This window comes from Acomys minous, assembly GCF_964271855.1.
Source record: "Acomys minous genome assembly, chromosome: 14".
In the NCBI taxonomy this organism is placed as follows: domain Eukaryota; kingdom Metazoa; phylum Chordata; class Mammalia; order Rodentia; family Muridae; genus Acomys; species Acomys minous.
Genome location: NC_140496.1, coordinates 16,521,339 through 16,548,442, shown reverse-complemented (window position 1 = coordinate 16,548,442; position 27,104 = coordinate 16,521,339). Strand labels below are relative to the sequence as shown.

At 50.0% G+C, this 27,104-nt stretch overlaps 2 protein-coding genes across 2 annotated transcripts; both read right to left on the bottom strand.

Annotated features, from left to right (window-relative positions):
• Positions 1–202: 202 nt before the first annotated feature.
• Positions 203–5,289, bottom strand: LOC311583091 (chymotrypsinogen B; the record flags this gene model as incomplete). Its single annotated transcript, XM_084756418.1, has 7 exons — positions 203–364; positions 784–917; positions 2,384–2,564; positions 2,829–2,907; positions 3,013–3,092; positions 3,178–3,281; positions 5,238–5,289. The coding sequence occupies 7 exons, from the start codon at positions 5,287–5,289 to the stop codon at positions 203–205; spliced, it is 792 nt and encodes a 263-aa protein (XP_084612544.1).
• A 7,169-nt stretch (positions 5,290–12,458) lies between these two features.
• On the bottom strand, positions 12,459–17,768 carry LOC311582274 (chymotrypsinogen B; the record flags this gene model as incomplete). The annotated part of the gene is made up of 7 exons (XM_084755233.1): positions 12,459–12,663; positions 13,083–13,216; positions 14,424–14,604; positions 14,871–14,949; positions 15,054–15,133; positions 15,219–15,322; positions 17,717–17,768. The coding sequence occupies 7 exons, from the start codon at positions 17,766–17,768 to the stop codon at positions 12,502–12,504; spliced, it is 792 nt and encodes a 263-aa protein (XP_084611359.1). The 3' UTR covers positions 12,459–12,501.
• Between the last annotated feature and the right edge of the window lie 9,336 nt (positions 17,769–27,104).

Here is a 27,104-nt window from a genome sequence, read left to right as displayed (position 1 = left end):
GTCTAGCTATTGCAGTAGAATAGCCTGAGTTCTATCCTAGCGAGGGAGGAGGTAGAAAGGGACCAGCAATAGGACCCCTTGGTAGATGCCAGGCTTAGTTCCAGTCCCATGACCCCTGGACCACAAAGACACACAGAGAGTCGGCGCTCTAATGAGATGATTTTATTGCAGATGCTTGCACGGGGAGACCAGAGCCATGGACTCAGTTCTCTTCCAAGACCTGCTGAACCCAGGGCATGAGGGCTGTGACTCGGGCATACACAGCAGGAGTGGAAGTAGAGCAGAAACCACTGCCCCAGGACACAATGCCGGCCAGGGTCCACACTCCATCCTTCTGGCAGACAAGGGGGCCACCGGAATCACCCTGCAGAGAAAGGCAACAGACTTGTCTCCAAGCCTGACCAGAAGACCTGGACCTGGCATAGTGCAAGGGAAAGTGTAGGGGAGTGCCTTGGGGCTCAGTGACAGTCCAAGCTGTGCTCCTGTACTCCTGGAGAGACACAACTAGCTCGCCTCTGTGAGTAGGAGACACAGGCAGTTCACATTGCTGGTGGCAAGAGTTGGGTATCCTATAGGCAGCGGTGCAGCACCCATCTGGGCAGAGATGCCTGCCAGGGGTGTCTGTTAGCATCAGCCCATTCTCTTCTGGGTACTGGGAAGGAATGAGGCTCAGTAGAGAAAGGCAGAGGGTCATGGGAACACAGACCACCAGGGGCCTGTGATCCCCAGTGGGCTGACCCAGGCCTGGGCAGGGGTGTGAGTGGGTGGGGCGGGAGGCTGTACCATGCAGGAGGAGACACCACTGGCGCCTGCGCAGATCATCACATCGGTGATCTTGGAACCCCAGTGCTTCTTGCAGTCAGCGGTGGACACGATGGGCAGGGTTGCCTGCTGCAGCTTGTCAGGAGTCACCAGGGCTACCGGGACAGAGGAGATGCAGTCAGGGTCCCTAGGCCCACCAGCCTGCTGGATACCACCAGGAGTCCTTTTTCAGTCATCTGCTGGGGGAGCTGCTGTCAGGTTCCACCAGAGGCAGGGCCGGGGCCTCAGGCAGAGCTGCCCTTAGGTCCCGTGTGGCCATGTCTAGTGGGTGTGTAAGATCTCAAGAGAGCATGGCCCCACCCTCTGGAGTCTTAGAGACCCATGATGGGACTCACAATCAGGTCAAGGGTCAGAGAGAAGACCTCCTGCTGAGCAAAGGCTTCCTTCAGGCCTCATCTTGTCAGCAGCCTTTGTTTATGTTGGTTAAGCTTGAAATAGTCTTACCTGACACATAATAATTGTTACTTTTATAGATTGCTAGTTAATTTTTTAAAGATTTATATATTTATTATACAATGTTATGCCTGCATGCATTCCAGAGAGGATATCAGATCTCATAGATTATTGTGAGCCACCATGTGGTTGCTGGGAATCGAACTCAGGTCCTTAGGAAGAGCAGTCAGTGCTCCTAACCTCTGCGCGATCTCTCCAGCCCCTTGTTGATTTTTATTTTTTCAGAAGCGTCTCATTATACATCTTTGGCTGCTCTGGAAATCACATGATGCAATTGTCTCTGCCTCCCAAGTTCTGGGATTAAAGTGTGCCACCATGCCCAGCTTTAATTAAGGTATTTCATATTAAGAAATGGAAAGATAGCCGGGAGTGGTGGCTCACACCTTTAATCCCAGCACTCGAGAGGCAGAGGCAGGCAGATCGCTGTGAGTTCGAGGCCAGCCTACGATACAAAGCGAGTCTAGGACAGCCAAGACTACACAGAAAAACCCTGTCTCGAAAAACCAAAAAAAAAAAAAGAAAGAAAAGAAATGGAAAGATAGGGCTGGAGAGAAGGCTTAGTGGTTAAGAGCCCTGGTTGCTCTTCCAGGGGACCTAGGTTCAATTCCCAGAACCTACGTGGCATAATAAAACTGTCTCAACTGCAGTTCCAGGAGATCTGGCACCTTTACACAGACCTATATACATGCAGGCAAAATACCAATGCACCAATATACATGAAATAAAATAAATTAATGATTAAAAAAAGAAAAGGAAGCCGGGCAGTGGTGACACACGACTTTAATCCCAGCACTTGGGAGGCAGAGGCAGGCAGATCCCTGTGTGTTTGAGGTCTACAGACAGACTCCAGAAAAGCAAAGGCTACACAGAGAAACCTTGTCTTGAAAAACCAAAGGAAAAAAGAAAAAGAAATGGAAAGATGTATTAGTGGAAATGGAAAGACAAAAAATAAAATAAAATAAAATAAAAAGAAGAAGAAGAAGAATTAGAAGAAGAAAGGAAAAAAGGAAAAATAAAAACACTATGGGTTATACCAGGAAAAGCCTGCCATGTCTGGGCAACCTGAACCACAGAAGCTCCTGCTGAAGCAAGGCCTTAGCACACTCACCATTGTACTTGGTCTTGCCCCAGCCAGTGGTGGCACACACTGTGCCAGCAGGGAAGTCATCGTCAGCACTAGGCAGACACACGGCAGACACGGTCTCACTGAACTGGGCAGGAGTGGCCAGCTTCAGCAGGGTGATGTCATTGCGCACAGTGAGCATATTGAATTTGGGGTTCTTGAAAACCTGTGGGGACCAGAAGCTCAGCTGAGACCTGGGAGGAATGGTATGGGGGGGGCGTGGGCTGGAGGTGGGGTGGGTGGTTGGAGCCCGGCTGTGCCAAGCTCCAGGGGACAAGCTCCTTTCCTGTTGGCCCCATTAGAACAGGCCCAGAAAGACCCAGCCCCAGCTGCCCTGTGCTCCTGCCCTCAAGCAGCCAGGGCCTTCTCCCTCCTGCCTTTCTCCCCAGCCTGTGGGCTGAGCCCCTCCCCCATCCAGCAGCCTGCATACCTTTGCGATCTTCAACACCTGAACATTCTCTTCATCAGAGCCCTGGTCAAACTCTCCAGCTACCACCACATCAGATGTCCTGGGCATTGAGACACACGGGGCGAGCATGAAGAACGGCTCTGATCCCCATCACCAGCCCCAAATAAAGCTGGAAGCAAACCCCCCAAGGTAGTCTGGGACTCACTTGACCCCGCAGTGGGCAGCAGTGACCACCCAGTCTTCACTGATGAGGGAGCCCCCGCAGAAATGAAAGCCAGTGCTGTCCTGGGGAGGAGGAGAAGGAAGGTCAGTGCCTCCCACCACAGCTGCACTAGAACGTGAGCTCCTGTGCCCAGAATCCCTCACTCACCTGCAGGGACACCTGCCAGGGCCAGGAGCCAGGAACAGCATCCTCTCCATTGACGATCCTGGACAGACCGGTCAGCACGGGTTGGATGGCAGGGACTCCACAGCCTGTGGGGACAGGGGTATTCGGCCAACTCACTGAGACCAAGCCACCTCCCCTGGAATCATCTGATTGTCCTTTAGCCTCCTGCCTCAGGGATCCCTCATGCCCAGCTGCTGACCCCACTTCTCCTCCCAGGAATGGAAAGAGGCACAGCTGCCCCATCCAGGCATGCCACAGAGGAAGGGGCAGAAAGCAGGGTGGACTATCAGGCTGTCTGGCTCAGCCTCCTGGCTGGCCATTCCTGTGGGACCCGCCTATTGCAGAAACTGTTCCTTATGGGAAATTTGGTTCCTTATTTATATATATGGAGTTGCGGCAGGGATTCCCCGTGTAGCTATGGCTGTCCTGGAACTCACTCTGTAGACCAGACTGGCTTCAAACTCACAGACAGACAGAGCCACCTGCCTCTGTCTCCTGAGTATTGGTTTTAAAGGTGTGCACCACCACCTGCTCTCTTTCTTTAAAAAAAAAAAAAAAAAGACTTTGTGGGAGGTGTGCTGGTGAACTCAACACTCCTGACATAGGCAGGAAACCTCTGAGTTTAAGGGCAGCCTAGGGAGTTCCTGGCCAGGCAGGGCTCCATAGCAAGACCCTGCCTCAACTTAGAGGGACAGGGGGAGAGAGAGAGAGAGAGAGAGAGAGAGAGAGAGAGAGAGAGAGAGAGAGAGAGAGAGAGAGAGAGAGAGAAAGAGAGAAAGAGGAAAAGGGGGCGTTGATTCTTCCCCATGAAAGATCGCATCACAAAAGAGGGAAACAAGTTGAGCGAACAGTCGGGCACCTTGGGCAGGCCAGGACACACTCGCTACAGCAGCTGGCAGATCATGGCTGAGGCTCCGCAGGTTGTCTGTGCACTGAGCAGTGTGACCCCATGCCCAGCCTCTTTTCTGAAGTCTCCTGACATGCTCAAGGGTCAGCACCTGTCTCTCTTGTGCACAGAGACCATGAAATGGACAAGACCCCTCACTGATGACTGATATGCCCCCACAAAGTCACAATCATCTATTTATAGAAGAGCCAAAAAGTGAGAAATCAGGATGCTAGCTTTTCCCAAAGCAGAGTATATTTAATTGAGTGAGCTGGGTCTCCATGGCAACATGGGGTGATGTCCAGCACTATGAGTGGAAAAGGAGCATACTGTACACCTGACACAGTCAAACACTGTTGATTTGGTTTTAATGCTCTTCGCTTATGGGTTTATAGTCACATGTGCATTTGTATAAGCTGGAAAAGCAGTGCCTAGTACAGGAGAGAGGCAGCGAAGGGCAGCTCCTCTGAATCTGGGTTTTCAGCTTTTAAAAGGCATCTGAGGCTGGATCAGTGGCAAACGCCTGTAGACACAGCTGCTCTGAAGGCTGAGGCAGGAGAATTGCTCAAACCCAAGAGCTGCCAGGCTGAGCAAGAGGGTGAGAAGGTGTTTCAGAGCAAAATAAGCAATAGCAATAAAAACAAAACAAACCAAAACAGAAGAGTCTTCTGACATTGAGTGTGGTGGCACAGGCCTGTAATCCTGTCACTTGGGAGACGGAGGCAGGAGGATCAGGAGCACACACACACACACACACACACACACACACACACACACACACAAACCTGTACCTGCAAGGAGTATCAATTTCCTGAGTCTAGGACTACAGGCACGCACCACTTGGTTTTACGCAGCCATTTTGTTTTTAGTCACTATTTCCCTCTTTTTAGATTGAAAAGGAGCTGGGCATGGTGGTGCATGCCTTTAATCCTTGCACTCAGGAGGCAGAGGCAGGCAGATTTCTGAGAGTTCAAGACCAGCCTAGTCTACACAGTGAGCCCTGGACAGCCAGGACTATTACACAGAGAAACTCTATCCTGGGGGAAAAAAAGAATAAATAAAATTTAAAAAATAAAAAGGAAAGAGAAAAGAATAACCCCCCCTGTGCCCCCACCATGAAATGGCCTGTCCAGCCACCTTGAGCCCCAGCACTTACCAAAGGAGGCCCCTACGAGGGCAAAGCAGGACAAGAGCCAAAGGAATGCCATGGTGCTGGTCAGGGAAGTGAGGCTCACCTATTCTGTGGCTCTTTTATGTCCCCTAGGGTCTTCAAGCCCTACCCAGTCCCTGTGACCCTAGCCAACCAGAAAGGGCCAAGAGCCACCCTCCCTGGTATCCGGAGACCTTGAACAGAAGCAGGGGCCAAGTCCCTTATCATGGTCTTAGCCTGTAATGCCTAAGCCGTGGGAAAAGGACAGCTGCCCTGATAGACAGTGCTCATGAGTGTGGGTACTGCCCAGCGTACCCAGGGCACTGTGGACAAGACCCCTGCTGGACAGGAGCACACGTCCTGGAGAGCCATGCCCCTGTAGCCTTTCTAGGAGCTGGGCTAGGAAACTCAGTGCCCACCCTAATGACACAGGAAGGGGTCCCAACTATTAACTGAAGGCAGTCCCAGGACAGATTCAAAGACCCTGGTGGCTTGGAGGCCTCCAAGCTGGTGGATGGCCCATGACCACAAATGTGTTTCACTCATTTAAAACAAAGGGTCACAGGGACAGCCTGGGTCATCCAAGGATCACCTTGTCCCCAGTCCCACCAAACAGTCCAAGTGTAGAGAGGAGCAGGAGTGGGTCTAGGCAACAGGACAGGAGCCCCAGTGAGGCGACTGTGCTTAGTGGCATTTTCACCTGTGAAGATTCACAATCTGTGGATTTAGTCTTGGGGCTGCAAGTGCCTGCCTAACACACAGGAAACCCTGGGTCCAACCCCACCACCTCACACCCCAGGTGTGGTGCTGTAGACTGTAAGCTAAGCATTCCAGATGTGGAGGCAAGAGGATCAGAAGTTCAAGATCACTCTCAGCTACAGAGCAAGTTGTAGGGCTAGCCTAGGCTATGTGAGAGCCTGCCTCAGAAGAAGAGGAAGAGGTGGAAGAGGAAGGGAGAAACAGGAGGAGAAGGAAAAGGAGAGGAAGAGAGATAGTTTTTTTTGTCTTTATATAAAATTTTAGTTTCTTTTTAAAAAGATATGTTTATAGCTGGGCATAGTGGCACACACCTTTAATTCCAGCTCTTGGGAGGCAGAGGCAGGTGGATCTCTGAGTTTGGGGCCAGCTTGGTCTACAGAGTGAGTCCCAGGACAGCCAGGGCTACACAAAGAATCCCTGTCTCAAAAAAGAAAACATGAACAAACTCACCAAATAAATAAATAAGAAAGGAAGAAAATAAAGTGTGTGTGTGTAAGAGAGACAGAGACAGAGACAGAGACACAGAGACAGAGAGAGAGACAGAGACAGAGACAGAGACAGAGACAGAGACAGAGACAGAGAAAAAGAGACAGAAAAAGAAAGAGGGAAAAGGCTGTATTTACTGCAGTGGAGCAATGGCTTAGGGCCATTTAAGAGCACTGGCTGCTCTTCCAGAGGACCCAGGTTTCAGTCCCAGCACCCACACAGCTGTCCACAACAGTCTGAAACCCTAATTCCAAGGGATCCAACTCTCTCTACTGGCTTCCCTCGACACTGCATGAATGTGAGGCATAGACAGACTTACAGGTAAAACATTAACACACAGTTTTAAAATCACCTGTATTTACTTGTGTGGTGGGCACACATGTATGGCATGGGGGCACATGTAAAGGTCAAAGGACAGCTTGTAGGAGTCAGTTCTCTCTGCCATGTGGGTCCCAGGGACAACACTCAGGTTGTCAAGGTCACTGGCAATCGCCTTTACACACTGAACCATCTCACTTGTCCGGAGCTTTCTTTCCATAAAATGAAGCTCTGTTTCTGCACAGAATGACACAGAGGACAAACTCCTGTCATGGTCACAGATGGGGAGCCCAGGCAGGTGTGAGTGACACACTGGCAGGAAGTACGGGCTGAACATATTCTCAAGCCATGCAGACAAGTCCCTTTGTCCTGTGGTCAGGCACCGTTCCAGGCTGAGGCCCCAGAGCACATGTTGTCTGTCTGTGCCTGTGTGGGCCACAGAAGCCATGAGAATAGGAAGCAGTGAGAAGAGAGGCAAGGACTCGGTGCTGGGACTGTGGCTGTTGTGGAGGGCGCTGCTCAGGCCTAGCCATCCAGGCAGGTGACAGGGCAGCAGTCGGGCAGCTATAGTGACACATGCCTATAATGCCAGCACTATGGAGGCAGAGGCCTGACGATTGGAAGATTAGGTTGGGGACCAGTGATTCCCAGCCTAGGTTTTTAAGATATTGTATAAGAGACCGGAGAGATGGCTCATCAGCTAAGTGTAGGCTCAATTTTCTTCTTTTCTTTTCTTTTTTTTTAAAGATTTATTTATTATGTATACAGCTGTTTTGCCTGTATATATGCCTGTGTGTCAGAAGAGGGCACCAGATCTCACCATAGATGGTTGAGAATCACCACGTGGTTGCTGGGAATTGAACTCACGACCTTCGGAAGAGCAACCAGTGCTCTTAACCTGTGAGCCATCTCTCCATCCCCAGGCTCAGTTTTCTTAACCAATACATTTTATTATAACTCATTAAGCAAGCTTCCGTCACCTATAACCCAACTAAGCAACACAATAGGAAATGAGGATTAACAAACACAATAACAAAACCCTAAGGATATCAGTTCCGAACAACAATTCTCTTGGTGTACTCTGCAGGATTTCTTCTGCTGGAACCTGGAGTAACCAGAACCCAGAATCTCAGCAGGAGCCGAATCCCAGAAGCCTTCCCTCCAGCGGTCCTCTCTAAGAGCGTCTCAAAGTGGAACTATCAACAGCCAAAACTATCTGAAGTCTCCAAAGACCCCACCTCCAGTTCTGGACTCATTTATGTATCTCCTCCCAGAGTTGGTTCACAGGATCTTTCCAGCTGGCCACAATCAAGCTCCTGCACGAGGTGGTTGGTCTTCCTGTGGATTAACCTCACCTGTTCTCTCACAAGGCTGTTCCTCATGCCACACTTGGGAAACAGGTTTATCTCTCCTACAGTTAAGAGCACTTGCTGTTCTCCCACAGGACCAGAGTTTGAGCCTCAGCACTTGTGTCTTGTGGCTCACAACACCTGTAACTCACTCTGAAGAGGGTCTGACTTCCTCTTCTACCCTCAAGTATATGTGCACATTCTTGGACACACACACACACACACCCACACCCCTGTGCGTGCACACATGAGCATACACATATAAACGAATGATAAAAGTAAAAATATTTAGAGGCTAGATTACATAGCAAGTTTGTAGGTAGCCTGGGTTAGAGGCCATGTCTAAAACACAATGTTGAGGAGCTGATGGGTGGTGGTCCACGCCTTTAATCCCAGCACCTGAGTGGCAGAGGCAGGCAGGTATCTGTGAGTTTGAGGCCAGCCTGGTCTACAGAGAGAGTCCAGGACAGCCGAGGCTATACAGAGAAACCCTGTCTCAAAAAAACCAAGAAAAGATAAGTCCCTAATGACCATCATGTAACCTGTTATAATTAATATGCATAATGAGACATCATTTAACTCTTTGTAATTAATGTGCAGAATTAGGTCACCATTCAACCCATTACAACTAAGATGCATAGGTGGAGTCCCTGAGGCAGCAGAGGACAGACAGACATAGTATTTGGGAAAAGGATGGCTGAGAAAATTTCTGAAACAATGGCTTTTCCTGATCGCAGAGAGTTTGAGGCAAGCCTGGTCTACTGTAGTGACCAAACCAATGCCATTTTGTGTCTGGGGCCTGAAGACTTGACACACACACCATTCCCCCCCCCACCTGCCACCCCCCACTGTCGTGGAGTTTCCAGGGGAGCCACAAATGTATAGCTAGCAATTCTTCCAGGTCACTCGGACCAGAACATTAAAAAGAAATTGCCCCCTGAGGTCTGGCCCTGGTCCCCTAGCTCAGTCCTGGCCCCCCAGCCAGTCAGTATAGTGGGTAACTTTCCTGTACCCCTCTGACCTATGATATAACAGCAAGGCTTGGAAAAAATGGCCCCCTCCCCATCATGCCACCTCCACCTGCAGTTTTTTCCTTTAAAAACCCTATAGGGACCGCCATCTTCCCTCCTCACCAGGGGGCTGAGGGTCTAGACTCAGAGCTTGATTAATAAGCGAGATTCTGTGTGATCTGCTTCTGACTGTTTCCTGATGGTCTTTGGGGGTTTCACCACTTAGGCATCATACTACAAAGCAACTCTGGGACACCCGAGGCTACATAGAGAAACCTTATCTTGAAAAAAACAAAAACAAAAACAACCAAGCAGCTTTTTTATTTTTGTTTGTTTGTTTGTTTGTTTTGAGACAGGGTTTCTCTGTGTAGTCTTGGCTGTCCTGGACTCCCTTTGAACACCAGGCTGTCCTCGAACTCACAGCGATCCGCCTGCCTATGCCTCCCGAGTGCTGGGATTAAAGGCGTACACCACCACACCCGGCTCCAAGAAGCTTTTTTGGATGTTTTCAGTTCTGTTGAAATTTATTTATTACTGTTGTTAATTTTTGTTGTTTTTTGAGACAGGGTTTCTCTGTGTAGCCTTAGCTGTCCTGGACTTGCTTTGTAGACCAGGCTGGCTCTCATCTCACAGAGATCCGCCTGCCTTTGAGTGTAGCGATTAAAGGTGTGGGCCACCATGATCATCTACCTTCCATTTATTTTCACTGTATATGTGTGTGTATATGAAGTAGGCGGCACATGTATGTCACCACGTGCAGGTAGACGTCACAGGACAACTTAGTGGAGTTGGTTCTCTCCTTCCATTTTATGTGGGGTCCCAGGTCTAACTTGAGTCATCAGGCTTGCACTGCAGCGCTGAGATGTCTCAGCAGCCCACAACTGTCTTCTGATCCACAGTTTTGAAACCCAGAAAAGATCTGAACGTGAAGCTATCTGCTTCAATTGCTAGAACTGCAGAGTTCCACGGAGCCAAGGCTACATGCCGAGAGCTTGTCTCCAACTAGCCATACATACATACATACATACATACACACACATACATACTTACATACATACATACACACACATACATACATATTTATATAATGTATGTAATACACACACACACACACACACACACACACACACACACACACACACACACATAATCCACAAGAATTCCAAGAAGGATGAATCACAGAGGCAGGGGACATGGCTCAGTGGCCTGATATTCACAAGCTCCTGGGCTCTGATCCTAACACAGTAAATGAACAGAACCAAACATCAACCAGTTCAATCAAGCCAAGCAGAGTCTTGAAAGCATCCAAAGAAAACACAAAAACTCTTTTTTTTTTTTTAAGATTTATTTATTATGTATACAGTATTGTCTGCTTGTAGGCCAGAAGAGGGCATCAGGTTACATTATAGCTGGTTGTGACCCACCATGTGGTTGCTGGGAATTGAACTCAGGACCTTTGGAAGAGCAGGCAGTGCTCTTAACCACTAAGCCATCTCTCCAACCACACAAAAACTCTCTTAAATGCAACCAGGAGGCCTGATAATCTGGCACACACCTTTGATCCAGCTTTCTCCAGAGGCAGAGGCAGCTGGATTTTTGTTAGTGGAGGCCAGGCTGGTCTACATAGTAAGTTCCCAGCCAGCTGGAATGACACACAGAAAGAGTCCATGTCTCAAAAAAACACAACAAAACAAGTAACAGTGAGGGCTGACTATACAACTCAATAGTAGAGCTCTTACCTGACAGCTAGGCCTTAGGTTCGATTCCCAGAACAAACAGACAGACAGACAGACAGACGAACAGCCATCAGCAAAGGACAGAAATACATGGATCTACCTGGAGGCAGGGACCCAGGTCCAGGTCCTCTTCTGGGTAAAGGATGACCTTGCTTGGGTTGCACTACTGTCTTTGCTCTGAGATAACTGACCTCTCAACAAATCAGAGAAACCAGAGGCCAGGGAAGGATGTTCTTGCAAACTATAGTGAAGCATCCTTCTAGATAATGCATGGCTAGCCAGGCCGTGGTGGCCAATGCCTTCAATCCCAGCACTTGGGAGGCAGAGGCAGGAGGATCTCTGTGAGTTGAAGCACATCTTGGTCTACAGAAACACCTTGTCTCAAAAAATAAATAAGCAAAACAATAATAAATTATAAATGATTCTTGAAAATAAAGAGCTGGGGCTGGAGAGATGGCCCAGAGGTTAAGAGGACTGTCTGCTCTTCTAGAGGGCCTGAGTTCAATTCCCAGCAACCACATGGTGGCTCATAAACATCTTTAATGAGATTGGGTGCTCTCTTCTGGCACCCAGGCATACATGCAGGCAGAGTACAGTATACAGAATGAATAAACAAATCTTAATAAAGAAAGAAAGTAAAGAGCAGTGAGTACTGAGTCACGCCTGTACCCCCCTCAGCACTTAGGAGGCAGGGGCAGGAGAATTAGCCGTTCGAAGACAGCCAGGACTAGGAAATGACTTCCTACTGGGTTTTGTTTAATGCAGGTGGGAGGCTGGAATCACGTCATATAGCAAGGAAATGGGAAGACTATGTGGACCTGACTCAAGTACCCATTGAAGAAGTTCCCACTGGCCAAGGTGAGAGTGTTTAGGATTCAGTAAAGGTAATGACAACACTGGACCAGACCCCTCCTCATGTCTACGTCAACAGACCCGTGCACACATGCAAAGCCTAAGAGGTCACTGCTGCAGGAGAGCAGATCTGGAGGGTTGGCTCAGCAGCTAAGAGCACCAGCTGCGCCTCCATTCAGTTCCCAGCACTCACATGGCAGCTCACAACTGCCTGCAACTTCAGTCCCAGGGGCTCTGACGCTCTTTTCTGTCCTCTGTGTTCATGCATGCACATAGTGCACAGACACACAAGGGACACACCCCTCACACATTCACACACATACAGTGAGTTCACACCCAGGCCTGGAGCTCACAGACAGCCTGGAACAAACGCAGGGCAGGGACGGGGTCTGAAGCAGGAGGGTCCTCTTAGGGTGTGGGGAGAAGGAGCCAACAGAAAAAGGTGTCTATGGCATGGGGTTTGCCATTTGGCCATTTTGGCTCTGAGGTGACTAACTCTTTAGGGCTGTGGATGCTACAGTCTGGCCAAAGACTATTGCCTTCCAGAGGATGCTGTGGGTCTAGCTACTGCAGTAGAATAGCCTGAGTTCTATCCTAGCGAGGGAGGAGGTAGAAAGGGACCAGCAATAGGACCCCTTGGTAGATGCCAGGCTTAGTTCCAGTCCCATGACCCCTGGACCACAAAGACACACAGAGAGTCGGCGCTCTAATGAGATGATTTTATTGCAGATGCTTGCACGGGGAGACCAGAGCCATGGACTCAGTTCTCTTCCAAGACCTGCTGAACCCAGGGCATGAGGGCTGTGACTCGGGCATACACAGCAGGAGTGGAAGTAGAGCAGAAACCACTGCCCCAGGACACAATGCCGGCCAGGGTCCACACTCCATCCTTCTGGCAGACAAGGGGGCCACCGGAGTCACCCTGCAGAGAAAGGAAACAGACTTGTCCCCAAGCCTGACAAGAGGACCTGGACCTGGCGGGCTGGAAGGGAAAGTGTAGGGGAGTGCCTTGGGGCTCAGTGACAGTCCTAGCTCTGCTCCAGTATGCCTGGAGAGACACAACTAGCTCGCCTCTGTGAGTAGGAGACACAGGCAGTTCACATTGCTGGTGGCAAGAGTTGGGTATCCTATAGGCAGCGGTGCAGCACCCATCTGGGCAGAGATGCCTGCCAGGGGTGTCTGTTAGCATCAGCCCATTCTCTTCTGGGTACTGGGAAGGAATGAGGCTCAGTAGAGAAAGGCAGAGGGTCATGGGAACACAGACCACCAGGGGCCTGTGATCCCCAGTGGGCTGACCCAGGCCTGGGCAGGGGTGTGAGTGGGTGGGGCGGGAAGCTGTACCATGCAGGAGGAGACACCACTGGCGCCTGCGCAGATCATCACATCGGTGATCTTGGAACCCCAGTGCTTCTTGCAGTCAGCGGTGGACACGATGGGCAGGGTTGCCTGCTGCAGCTTGTCAGGAGTCACCAGGGCTACGGGGACAGAGGAGATGCAGTCAGGGTCCCTAGGCCCACCAGCCTGCTGGATACCACCAGGAGTCCTTTTTCAGTCATCTGCTGGGGGAGCTGCTGTCAGGTTCCACCAGAGGCAGGGCCGGGGCCTCAGGCAGAGCTGCCCTTAGGTCCCCTGTGGCCATGGCTAGTGGGTGTGTAAGATCTCAAGAGAGCATGGCCCCACCCTCTGGAGTCTTAGAGACCCATGATGGGACTCACAATCAGGTCAAGGGTCAGAGAGAAGACCTCCTGCTGAGCAAAGGCTTCCTTCAGGCCTCATCTTGTCAGCAGCCTTTGTTTATGCTGGGTAAGTTTTAAACAGTAAGTCTTAGCTGACACATAATAATTGTTACTTTTATAGATTGCCTATTCACAGTTTTTTTCAGACAGTGTCTCATTATATAGCTGTGGCTGACCTGGAACTCCCATGATCCACCTACCTCTGCCTCCCAAGTTCTGGGATTAAAGTGTGCCGCCATGCACAGCTTAATTAACTCAGTTCAAATTAAGAAATGGAAAGATAGGGCTGGAGAGAAGGCTCAGTGGTTAAGAGCATTGGTTGTTTTTCCAAAGTGCCCAGGTTCAAGTCCCAGAACCTACTTGGCAGAGTAAAACTGTCTCAACTCCAGTTCCAGGGGATCTGGCACCTACCACAGACATACATACATGCAGGCAAAATACCAATGTACCAATGTACATGAAATAAAATAAATGAATTTTAAAAAATGGAGCCAGGTGTGTTGGTACACACCTTTAATTTCAGTACTTGGGAAGCAGCAGCAGGCCAATCTCTGTGAGTTTGAGGTCAATTAGTCTACATGGGGAGTCCAGGATAGTCAAGGTTACCCAGAGAAATCTTGTCTTAAAAAACCAAAATTGAAAAAAGGAAAGAAAGAAAAGAATAAAAAGGAAAAGTAAGCCAGGCAGTGGTGGCGCACGATGTTAATACTAGCACTCAGGAGGAAGAGGCAGACAGATTTCTGTGAGTTCGAGGCCATAGTGGAAATGGAAAGACCAAAAAAAGAAGAAAACAAAGAAGAAGAAGAAGAAGAAGAAGAAGAAGAAGAAGAAGAAGGGAAAGAAGGAAAAATAAAAACACTATGGGTTATACCAGGAAAAGCCTGCCATGTCTGGGCAACCTGAACCAACAGTAGCCCCTGCTGGAGCAAGGCCTTAGCACACTCACCATTGTACTTGGTCTTGCCCCAGCCAGTGGTGGCACACACTGTGCCAGCAGGGAAGTCATCGTCAGCACTAGGCAGACACACGGCAGACACGGTCTCACTGAACTGGGCAGGAGTGGCCAGCTTCAGCAGGGTGATGTCATTGCGCACAGTGAGCATATTGAATTTGGGGTTCTTGAAAACCTGTGGGGACCAGAAGCTCAGCTGAGACCTGGGAGGAATGGTATGGGGGGGGGCGTGGGCTGGAGGTGGCGTGGGTGGGTCGGAGCCCGGCTGTGCCAAGCTCCAGGGGACAAGCTCCTTTCCTGTTGGCCCCATTAGAACAGGCCCAGAAAGACCCAGCCCCAGCTGCCCTGTGCTCCTGCCCTCAAGCAGCCAGGGCCTTCTCCCTCCTGCCTTTCTCCCCAGCCTGTGGGCTGAGCCCCTCCCCCATCCAGCAGCCTGCATACCTTTGCGATCTTCAACACCTGAACATTCTCTTCATCAGAGCCCTGGTCAAACTCTCCAGCTACCACCACATCAGATGTCCTGGGCATTGAGACACACGGGGCGAGCATGAAGAATGGCTCTGATCCCCATCACCAGCCCCAAATAAAGCTGGAAGCAAACCCCCAAGGTAGTCTGGGACTCACTTGACCCCACAGTGAGCAGCAGTGACCACCCAGTCTTCACTGATGAGGGAGCCCCCGCAGAAATGAAAGCCAGTGCTGTCCTGGGGAGGAGGAGAAGGAAGGTCAGCGCCTCCCACCACAGCTGCACTAGAACGTGAGCTCCTGTGCCCAGAATCCCTCGCTCACCTGCAGGGACACCTGCCAGGGCCAGGAGCCAGGAACAGCATCCTCTCCATTGACGATCCTGGACAGACCGGTCAGCACGGGTTGGATGGCAGGGACTCCACAGCCTGTGGGGACAGGGGTATTCGGCCAACTCACTGAGACCAAGCCACCTCCCCTGGAATCATCTGATTGTCCTTTAGCCTCCTGCCTCAGGGATCCCTCATGCCCAGCCTGCTGACCCCACTTCTCCCCCCAGGAATGGAAAGAGGCACAGCTGCCCCATCCAGGCATGCCACAGAGGAAGGGGCAGAAAGCAGGCTGGACTATCAGGCTGTCTGGCTCAGCCTCCTGGCTGGCCTTTCCTGTGGGACCCGCCTATTGCAGAAACTGTTCCTTATGGGAAATTTGGTTCCTTATTTATATATATGGAGTTGCGGCAGGGATTCCCCGTGTAGCTATGGCTGTCCTGGAACTCACTCTGTAGACCAGACTGGCTTCAAACTCACAGACAGACAGAGCCACCTGCCTCTGTCTCCTGAGTATTGGTTTTAAAGGTGTGCACCACCACCTGCTCTCTTTCTTTAAAAAAAAAAAAAAAAAAAAAGACTTTGTGGGAGGTGTGCTGGTGAACTCAACACTCCTGACATAGGCAGGAGACCTCTGAGTTTAAGGGCAGCCTAGGGAGTTCCTGGCCAGGCAGGGCTCCATAGCAAGACCCTGCCTCAACTTGGAGAGAGAGAGAGAGAGAGAGAGAGAGAGAGAGAGAGAGAGAGAGAGAGAGGAAAAGGGGGTGTTGATTCTTCCCCATGAAAGATCGCATCACAAAAGAGGGAAACAAGTTGAGCGAACAGTTGGGCACCTTGGGCAGGCCAGAACACACTCGCTACAGCAGCTGGCACATCATGGCTGAGGCTCCGCAGGTTGCCTGTGCACTGAGCAATGTGATCCCATGCCCAGCCTCTTTTCTGAAGTCTCCTGACATGCTCAAGGGTCAGCACCTGTCTCTCTTGTGCCCAGAGACCAGGAAATGGACAAGACCCCTCACTGATGACTGATATGCCCCCACAAAGTCACAATCATCTATTTATAGAAGAGCCAAAAAGTGAGAAATCAGGGTGCTAGCTTTTCCCACAGCAGAATATGTTTAATTGAGTGAGCTGGGTCTCCATGGCAACATGGGTTGATGTCCAGCACTATGAGTGGAAAAGGAGCATACTGTACACCTGACACAGTCAAACACTGTTGATGTGGTTTTAAGGATCTTTGCTTATGGGTTTATAGTCACGTAGTGCATTTGTATAAGCTGGAAAAGCAATGCCTAATACAGGAGGGGAGGCAGCGAAGGGCAGCTCCGCCGAATCTGGGTTTTCAGCTTTTAAAAGGCATCTGAGGCTGGATCAGTGGCAAACGCCTGTAGACACAGCTGCTCTGAAGGCTGAGGCAGGAGAATGGCTCAAGCCTAAAACCTGCCAGGCTGAGCAAGAGGGTGAGAAGGTGTTCAGAACAAACTAAGCAATAGCGACAAAAACAAAACAAAACAAAACAAAACAAAAAAAAAAGAGTCTTCTGACATTGAGTGTGGTGGCACAGGCCTGTAGTCCTGGCACTTGGAAGACAGAGGCAGGAGGATCAGGATGAACCACAAAAAGCTGTTTCTGTGAGAAGCATTGATTTCCTGAGTGCTAGGACTCCAGGCACTCACCTCTGTGTTTTTTTACTAACTTATTTGTTTTTAGTCACTATTTTTTCTTTTTAGAAGTGAAAAGCCGGGGCTGGAGAGATGGCTCAGTGGTTAAGAGCACTGTCTGCTCTTCCAGAGGTCCTGAGTTCAATTCCCAGCAACCACATGGTGGCTCACAACCATCTATACAACAAGATCTGTAATCCCAGCACTCGGGAGGCAGAGGCAGGCGGATAGCTGTGAGTTCGAGGCCAGCCTGGTCTACAAAGTGAGTCCAGGATGGCCAAGGCTAACACAGAGAGACCCTGTCTCGAAAAGCCAACAACAACAACAACAACAAAGGCAGTGAAAAGCAAAATGTTAGGCTGGATGTGGTGGCATAAGCCATAGCTCCCCTAGCTCTCCACATCTGGGTGAACAGACCACAGCTGGACCCAGACTTGTGTTTTTGCTCCTGAAGCAGGCATAAGGGCCCAGAAAGACCGAGGACTCCTGTCCTTCCTGAGGTGTTGGGGTACTAGTCACTGGATGAGATTCAACCAGAAGGATGGGGGATCAGCTCTTTCAGAATAAACCCCCTAGCTGGGCTTGGTGGCTCATGACTGCAATCCCAGCATTCCGGAGGCAGAGGTTGGAGGATCTCTGTGAGTTCGAGACCAGCCTGGTCTAGAGAATGAGTCCAGGACTGCTCAACTAATACACAGAGAAACACTATCTCTGAAAGAAAAAAAGAAAGAAAGAAAGAAAGAAAGAAAAAGGAAAGACAAAAGAATAACCCCCCCTGTGCCTTCCCTATGAAAGGGCCTGGCCAGCCACCTTGAGCCTCAGCAGCACTTACCAAAGGAGGCCCCTACGAGGGCAAAGCAGGACAAGAGCCAAAGGAATGCCATGGTGCTGGTCAGGGAAGTGAGGCTCACCTATTCTGTGGCTCTTTTATGTCCCCTAGGGTCTTCAAGCCCTACCCAGTCCCTGTGACCTTAGCCAACCAGAAAGGGCCAAGAGCTACCCTCCCTGGTGTCCAGGGACCTTGAACAGAGTGCAGGCCAAGTTCCTTATCATGGTCTTAGCCTGTAATGCCTAAGCCGTGGGAAAAGGACAGCTGCCCTGATAGACAGTGCTCATGAGTGTTGGTAGTGCCCAGCATACCCAGGGCACTGTGGACAAGACCCCTGCTGGACAGGAGCACACGTCCTGGAGAGCCATGCCCCTGTAGTCTTGTTAGGAGTTGGGCTAGGAGACTCAAGGCCCATCCTAATGACACAGGAAGGGATCCCAAGTATTAATTGAAGGCAGTCCCAGGACAGATTCAAAGACCCTGGTGGCTTGGAGGCCTCCAAGCTGGTGGATGGCCCATGACCACAAATGTGTTTCACTCATTTAAAACAAAGGGTCACAGGGACAGCCAGGGTCATCCAAGGATCACCTTGTCCCCAGTCCCACCAAACAGTCCAAGTGTAGAGAGGAGCAGGAGTGGGTCTAGGCAACAGGACAGTAGCCCCTGTGAGGCGACTGTGCTTAGTGGCATTTTCACCTGTGAAGATTCACAATCTGTGGATTTAGTCTTGGGGCTGCAAGTGCCTGCCTAACACACAGGAAACCCTGGGTCCAACCCCACCACCTCACACCCCAGGTGTGGTGCTGTAGACTGTAAGCTAAGCATTCCAGATGTGGAGGCAAGAGGATCAGAAGTTCAAGATCACTCTCAGCTACAGAGCAAGTTGTAGGGTTAGCCTAGGCTATGTGAGAGCCTGTCTCAGAAGAAGAGGAAGAGGAGGAAGAGGAAGGGAGAAACAGGAGGAGGAGAAGGAAAAGGAGAGGAAGAGAGAGAGAAAGAGAGATAGTTTTTTGTCTTTATATAAAGTTTTAGTTTCTTTGCAAAAAGATATGTTTATAGCTGGGCATAGTGGCACACACCTTTAATTCCAGCTCTTGGGAAGCAGAGGCAGGTGGATCTATGAGTTTGGGGCCAGCCTGGTCTACAGAGTGAGTCCCAGGACAGCCAGGGCTACACAAAGAAATCCTGTCTCAAAAACAAAACAAAATACAAACAAACCAAACAAATAAATAACAAAGGAAGGAAAGAGAGAGGAGGGGAGGGAGGAAGGGGGAGGGAGGAAAGAAGGAAGGAAGAAAGAAAGAGGAAAAAGGCTGTATTTATTGCAGTGGAGCAATGGCTTAGGGATTAAGAGCACTGGCTGCTCTTCCAGAGGACCCAGGTTTCAGTCCCAGCACCCACATTGCTGTCCACAACAGTCTGAAACCCTAACTCTTCTGCCCTCCTTCGGCACTGCATGCATGTGTGGCATAGACAGACACACAGGTAAAACATTAACACACAGTTTTAAAATCACCTGTATTTACTTGTGTGGTGGGCACACATGTATGGCATGGGGCACATGTAAAGGTCTAAGGACAGCTTGTAGGAGTCAGTTCTCTCTGCCATGTGGGTCCCAGGGACAACACTCAGGTTGTCAAGGTCACTGGCAATCGCCTTTACACACTGAACCATCTCACTTGCCCGGAGCTTGTTTCCATAAAATGAAGCTCTGTTTCTGCACAAAATGACACAGAGGACAAACTCCTGTCATTGCCACAGATGGGGAGCCAAGGCAGGTGTGAGTGACACACTGGCAGGAAGTACGGGCTGAACATATTCTCAAGCCATGCAGGCAAGTCCCTTTGTCCCGTGGTCAGGCGCTGTTCCAGGCTGAGGCCCCAGAGCACATGGTGTCTGTCTGTGCCTGTGTGGGCCACAGAAGCCATGAGAATAGGAAGCAAAGAGCAGAGAGGCAAGGACTTGGTGCTGGGACTGTGGCTGTTGTGGAGAGCGCTGCTCAGGCCTAGCCATCCAGGCAGGTGACAGGGCAGCAGTCGGGCAGCTATAGTGACACATGCCTATAATGCCAGTTTGATTCCCAGCACTTGTGTCTGGTGGCTCCCAACACCTGTAAACTAACTTCAAAGGGGATCTGACTTCCTCTTCTACCCTCAAGTATACACATATATATGTGCACATTCTTGGACAGAGACACAGCCACACATAGCACACACACACACACACACACACATACACACACATGCATGTACAAAGAAATAAGTAAAAATAAAACATTTAGAGGCTAGCCTGGATTACATAGCAAGTTTGTAGCTAGCTTGGGTTAGAGGCCACGTCTAAAATACAATGCTGAGGAGCCGGGCGGTGGTAGTGCATGCCTTTAATCCCAGCACTTGGGAGCTAGAGGCAGGCAGATGTCTGTGAGTTTAAGGCCAGCCTGGTCTACAGAGAGAGAGTCCAGGACAGCTGAGGCTACACAGAGAAACCCTGTCTCAAAACACCAAAAACCAAAAAAGAAAAAACCAAACCAAACCAAACCAAAAACACAGTGTTGAAAGGGAGGAAGGAAAACGGGCAGGAACTGTAGCTGAGTCTTCACCTAAGGCCCTGGGGCCCTTAGGTCATTAAGGCTGCATGACAGTAGCAGAGTTGAGTCTGAGTCAATAGCACACGTGTCCCCAGGGATATCGAAGCAAAGCTGTTCTTCTGAATGTGTTTTGGTCTAACTCACAGGTTCAGTGTGAGCAGATTTCCCTCCATGACAGTCAGCTTGAGCAACAGCCAGCCCCCCCCCCATTGTTGGAGTTGTGCAGCTGTCCTGGGGTGTGACCCTTAGCCACTTTGATGTGAGGGATCCAAGCTTCAGGCCAGAGTGACTCACTGAACCCTCGCAAGAGCAACACTCTTCTCAGCTGCCTTTCCAAGCAGGTGGCCAGAGCATTTGGCTTTTCCTTGCCTGGGGCACTTTTCCAGAGAAGAGGAAAAAAGCAGCCCCAAAGCATTGGCTCCTTGGGCTTCTGTGACAGCTACACTCATCCCAGGCTCCTGGACACGGGTTGTCCAGCTCCAGACAGAAGGGGCTCTAAGTTACATCCCAAAGGGCTGCCCTGGAGCCCCTCTCTCCTCTCTATCTCTATTTTCCCCCCTTTTTTTGGTAAGTAAGATTATAGGTACCTTAGACAGGGTTGCAATCTGATAAGATAATCCCGTTTACAGTACAAGACATGTCCCAACTCGCTTGTGCAACCCTTGTGACCCGTGGCTTTATCTTTCTTTTCTTTTCTTTCTTTTTTTTTTTTTGAGATTCCTAGAAAATTGCCCGTTTGTAGCTGAGAAGGGACAAAGTTCCTAAAGGTCCATATACACATGGCCTTCAGCTTAATTCACTGCATTTTTTAACATCCTCATTTGAAACACCCCACAGAAAAAGGAATATTGTCTCTTCTAGGCAACTTTTCTGGAGTTTCTTTTTTTCTTTCATCTTTTTTTTTTCTTTTCTTCTTTTTATTTATTTATTTTTTTTGTTTATTTTGTTTTGTTTTTTTCAAGACATTGTTTCTCTGTGTAGCCTTGGCTGTCCTGGACTCCTTTGTAGACCAGGCTGGTCTGGAATTTAGAGATCCTCCTGCCTCTGCCTCCTGAGTACCGGGATTAAAGGCATGCTCCACCATGCCAGCCTATGGCTGGGACCTTTTAAAGGGGGCACGTGTGGACGTGCAACTCACAGCATCAGTGGTAATTGCACCGCACCTAGCTGTGAAGGTGATGACATAAACTGAGTCGCCGAAAGGCAGGCTGGCGGAGCGCACCTGATTGACCACAGTGACCATTTCTAACTAACAAACAGACATTGACCTCTGCCCTCTTCTAGAGGCTGTGAGTCCTGGGTCAAGGTGCCTGCCGCTTTGGTGAATCTGAGTTCAAGACAGACACGTGAAGGCCTTGCTGGTCGCCACCCGAAGAAAGGTGAAAGGGCCTAGAGTGACGAAATGCCTCTTTCATAAGGATTTAAGTACCACCTGTGAGGGTAGAACCCTCAGGGCCCGATTACCTCTTAAAGGTCCAACCTCCCGCCCCCTACCCCCCCCCCTCTCTGTTGTTTTTTAGAGACAGAGTTTCTCTGTGTAACAGCCTTGGGTGTCCTAGACTCACTCTGTAGGCCTCGAACTCACAGAGATCCTCCTGCCTCTGCCTCCCCAGTGCTGGGATCAAGGCATGTGCCACCATGCCTGGCTAAGGTCCAGTCTCTTAATAATGTTCTCATGGCAAATTGGCCTTTAGCCTGGGCCTGGGGCTTTTGTTCTTGCTAAGTAGGGACTCTAGCACTGAGCTACAGCCTCAGCCTCTTGTAATTGCTCTTATAGTTATCCATTCTGTAGGTAAAATGTCTGAGATTTGGGCTAGCATGTAGCTCAGCAGTACAGCTTTTCCCCACTGTGCATTAGAACCTAGGTTTGCTCTCCAGCACTGCCCCCCCCCCCCCGACTCCTGGGGAAAAAATTAAGGGACTGATGAAGGTGTACAGCAGTGCCAGCGTGCTTGGCTGACACACTCGAGGCCCTAGTTTGATTCCCAAGACTGAAAACAACAACAACAAACCAAAAAACAGACACAAAAAAGTTCCCTGTAAGACATAAGGTACATTTTAAGCAGGTGAAATGGCTCAGCTGACAGAGGTACCTGCTCTACTGACCTGAGTTCAGTCCCTGGGACCCATAAGGCAGCCCAAAAACCGATTCTAACATGTTGTCCTCTGCTACCCAAACATGGACTGTGCCATGAGCTCACACACACCACTACCCAGCCTAGGAAAGAAAGACAATCCACAGAGCCAGGCACGGTGGCGTATTGCCTGCAGACCCGCACCATTCCAGACGCTGTTGCAGGAGGTGTGGGAATTCGAGGTCAGCCTTTCTGCGTGAAAAGAAAAACCAGTGACATTTGCAGCTAACTCTCAAAGTGTACAGATACAACAAGTGGAGCCTGGTGACATGTTCTGTAATCCTGGCATAGCAGTTCTCAGCCTGAGGGTTGAGACAGTGGGGGGATGAGGGAGGGGGAGGGGGAGAGTGTCACATATCAGATATCCTGCATATCAGACCTTTACAGTATAGTTCATAACAGGAGCAACATTGCACTTATGAAATAGCAACAAAATAATTTTATGGTTGGGGGTCACCACAACATGAGAAACTGTTTTAAAGAGTTGCAATGTCAGGAAAGTTGGAAGCCATCATCCTGCCTGGGCATGGTGGCACACATCGTTAATCCCAGCACTCAGAAGGCAGAGGCAGGTGGATCTTTGTGAGTTCGAGGCCAGCCTTGTCTACAAAGCAAGTCTAGGACAGCCAAGGCTACACAGAGAAACCCTGTCTCAAAAAAAAAAAAAAAAAAAAGGAAAAAAAGAAAGAAAAGAAAAGAGAAAGAAAGAAAGAAAGAAAGAAAGAAATCCCACTGTTCTAGCACATGAGAGGCAGAGGCAGGAGGATTGCCACAAGTCTGAAGCCAGCCTGATCCACATATGAGTTCCAGGACAATCAGGGCTACATGGTGAGATGCTGCCACTATGCGTTTATCAACATGTGTGTTAGCTGGGCAGTGGTGGTGCATGCCTTTAATCCCAGCACTCGGGAGGCAGAGGCAGGCAGATTGCTGTGAGTTCAAGGCCAGCCTAGTCTACAAAGTTAGTCCAGGGCAACCAAGGTTGCACAGAGAAACCCCGTCTCGAAAAAATAAAAAACCTCTCTCCTTTGGGCTCAAGAGATGGCTCAGAGGTTAAGAGTACTGACTGCTCTTCTAAAGGTCCTGAGTTCAATTCCCAGCAACCACATGATGGCTCACAACCATCTACAATGAAATCTGGTGCCCTCTTCTGGCCTGCAGGAGTTACACACAGGCAGAAGACTGTACATATAATAAAATAAATAAATACATAAATCTTTAAAATTGTGTCAACATGTGTTTGCTGGTAAATCTGGGCAAATATTTATTGAGGTGATCACAGGGCTAATTTAACAGATTTTTCTGAAGACTTGAACATTTCCTAAAGAAACGTTGGGAAAAAAATATGCTTCTTAAGGAATCTTGAATGGGTGGGGCTGGAGAGGTGGCTCAGTGGCTAAAAGCACTGGCTGTTCTTACAGAGGAACCAGGGTGAGTTCGCAGCACACACACGACAGTTACAGCAGCCTGTAGCTCAAGACCCAGCACCATCTGTCGGCACTAAGCATACACACAGTACACATGCAGGCAAAACACCCATGTACATAAGACAAAAAATAATAAACCTTAAAAAAAAAAAAACGAATAACAGGCCAGGAGGTGGTGGCACACGCCTGTAATCCCAGCACTCAGGAGGCAGAGGCAGGTGGATCTCTGTGAGTTCAAAGCCAGCCTGGTCTACAAAGTGAGTCCAGGACAGCCAGGGCTACACAGAGAAACCCTGTCCAAAAGAGAAACCTGCATTGGGATATTCCAGGACAGGTTGTCCAGCTGGGTCCCTAGCTGGCAGCGATTCTACAAATCCTGCCTTCATCTGCCGGGCGGCGGCTCCCTTTGGCGGCACCAAGAGCCAGCTGGAATGTTGGGAGACTGCCCTGGGCTGAGCCAAAAGATGGAGACCGCCAGACATTCCATTGTGCAACCTGGATCACATGACTATGACCTCTGCTGAGAACTGTAGGAAATGTAAACCTGTTGGGGGAGGGGTGTCCAGGCACAGGAAGGACCATTTGTTTTGCTGAGCTGTTAGCCCCCTGAGTCTAAGTGGGAAGCATTCCTTTAGGAGAACAGGAGTTGGGGACATGGAGAGTCCCTGCTGGCCCATCCAGGTGCAGATGACTATAACGTTTCTTCTTAGTACAGGTTGGGTATCAGGTAGCTGTAGGCAAGTTATTATACTTACCTGAGTGATTTACACATGTATGTAAATACTTAGACACGTATGTGTGTGTGTGTATATATGTATGAGTGAAATACATGCCACCAGGGGCTGAGAAATTTATTATTTTTTTTTATCTTTTTTGTTGTTTTTGTTTTTTCAAGACAAGGTTTCTCAGTACAATAGCCCAGTCTGTTGTGGACTCACTTTGTAGACCAGATTGTCCTTGAACTCACAGAGATCCTCCTGCCTCTGCCTCCCGGGCACTGGGATTAAAGGTGTACACCACCACGCCTGGCTTATTTTTAATCATTATTGATACAGAGGCCACTCTGATGGGGACAGTCCGCCTAAGAACATGAAGAGGAAGGCGGCATCTCTGGAGGAGGACAAGCAATCCATGTGGGTGTGTCCCTGGAACGTTAGGAGGCCCACATGGGAAGTGACGAGCGCAGCGCAACTGTCACCTGGGAGAATCCAGCACCGTGCTCCCCAGTGGCCAGCACAATCCCCTAAATTGTCCAGGTTCGCCGTGAACTCGGGTCTCTCCTGTCTAAACTTTCAGAGTAGCTGGGTCTGTCGTGTCATTTCTGTCTAGTGAGTGCGCAAGGGCAGAAGGGCTGGGGACAGGATGGGTCAGTGAGGGGATGTTTTACACAGTGGGGTCTCTGGTTAGTTTAGGGAGAGAACTACATCGTTTTTTAATCCAAATAACTCAGCTAGAGATTAACCGAGGAGAGAAGGGAACAGGCAAAGGACCAAGCAGCTGGGATTACTTACACACTATGCCAAGGACCCCAAGTCTTGTGTAAACCTGAGCCCTGAGTTCTTTTTTGCCGTTGGGAAGAAGGGACATTTCAGGGAGGCGATTCTCAGAACGGAGCAGGGTTTGACACTTTCTGTACTGCTATTAAAAGAAACTGCTAGTCAGCGTGGAAAACTGCTGATAGTTTCCATTTCCCAGTACAGAAGTAGAGCACAGGTGTGTGCCTTAGCACCTGGAGCGGGGGAAGGAGGGGGGCCGGAGCTGAACAAACAGACTAACTAAAGCATTTGTCCAAGGTCCTCCAGATCACAAGCAACCAGGCTGGGGGGCCAGAGCAGAGGACTTCTAGACTCAGGCTCAGGAGGCAGGGACCCCTCTTTAGCCCCCGCCGTTGCCCTTGGTCCCAGGCTCAGCTGTGCTTTGGAACACGCTGCCTAGCCAGGCACAAGCCCACACAAGATCTGAGATAACAGCCTGCAGGCAGGGATATCACAGACCTCTCCCAACCTTGCCCACAGGCGCGGTGTACATCTGTGTCTGCGGCACCATGGCCGGCCTGTGGCCCCTCTCCGGCTGGCCTCTCTTGGGCTCTGTCTTTGCTAGGCACCCAACCTGACCTAGGCAGGAAGGTTGATACCCTTTGTCTTGGTTCTCCCAGTTAAGGGGTTGAGAGCCCAAGTGAGTCTGTTCCACAGGGTCTTGCCAGCGCTGTCTCTATGATGGAGAATGCCTCTAAATGGCCCCTCCTACTCCCAGAATCACCTCAGAATCTGGCAGCTGGTGGTCCCACAGCATTCTTCACGCCCAGCCTGTCAGCGGTCCCCTTTCCGCCTCTGAAAATTTGCTCACCTAGGAGATTAATTCCATATGGCAGCTGTTGGATATGAGGACACCGAGGACTTGGATTTTCCTGAGCTCCTCAGCCCGGCAGGCCATTGAGCCTGAGCAGGGTGGCAGGCCCAGGGTTTGGACCAGTGTCCCATTATTGCCTAGTTCAACCATTCAGCACAGTCTCAGTTTCGACAACCTGGGGGTCACGTCATTGCTGCAAGACTGGTGTGAGGATGTGTCAGAGTTCTCACTCTGTTCTTGGTGTACATCAAAGCATATGAGTGCTCTGTCTTTCTGTACATCTGCATGACAGAAGAGGGCATCAGATCCCATTATAGATGGTGCTGAGCCATCGTGCAGTTGCTGGAAATTGAACTCAGGACCTCTGGAAGAGCAACCAGTGCTCCTAACCACTGAGCCATGTCTCCATCCCAAAGCATAGAACTTTAAAGGGCCACATATCAAGGTGCCAAAGGTGTCAAACCACCAGAGCCCATATGCTTACCCCTGAGCGTTAAGACAATCTTCTGTCCCTCCACACTTCTCTTCCCTGTCCCATAGATGCCAGCCCTAGGAACATCAGCCTCCTCCCCTGGGGACCTCAGACTAGCTGGGCACAGGGAAGGGTGTGGGGCAGCAGCTGAGGGGATTCTGGGACTGGGAGGGCGTGTGATCTGGAGTCACCATCTGACATCCCCAGTGTGGAGGCAGCACTGGAGAGATTCAGAACAGACCTCCTTGGGCTCCCAACACTCAGCTTCAAGAACTGAAGGTAGCTGATCAGTCTTCCTGGGATAGTGGGATAGTTCAGAGGTAGGGAAGAGGCAGGGGGCAAAAAGAAGCAAGACTTAAGAGGTCCTCAGAGTCAACTTTGGGTCCTACCCCCTCCGCTCCCGGGCTGTGGAGAATTGTCA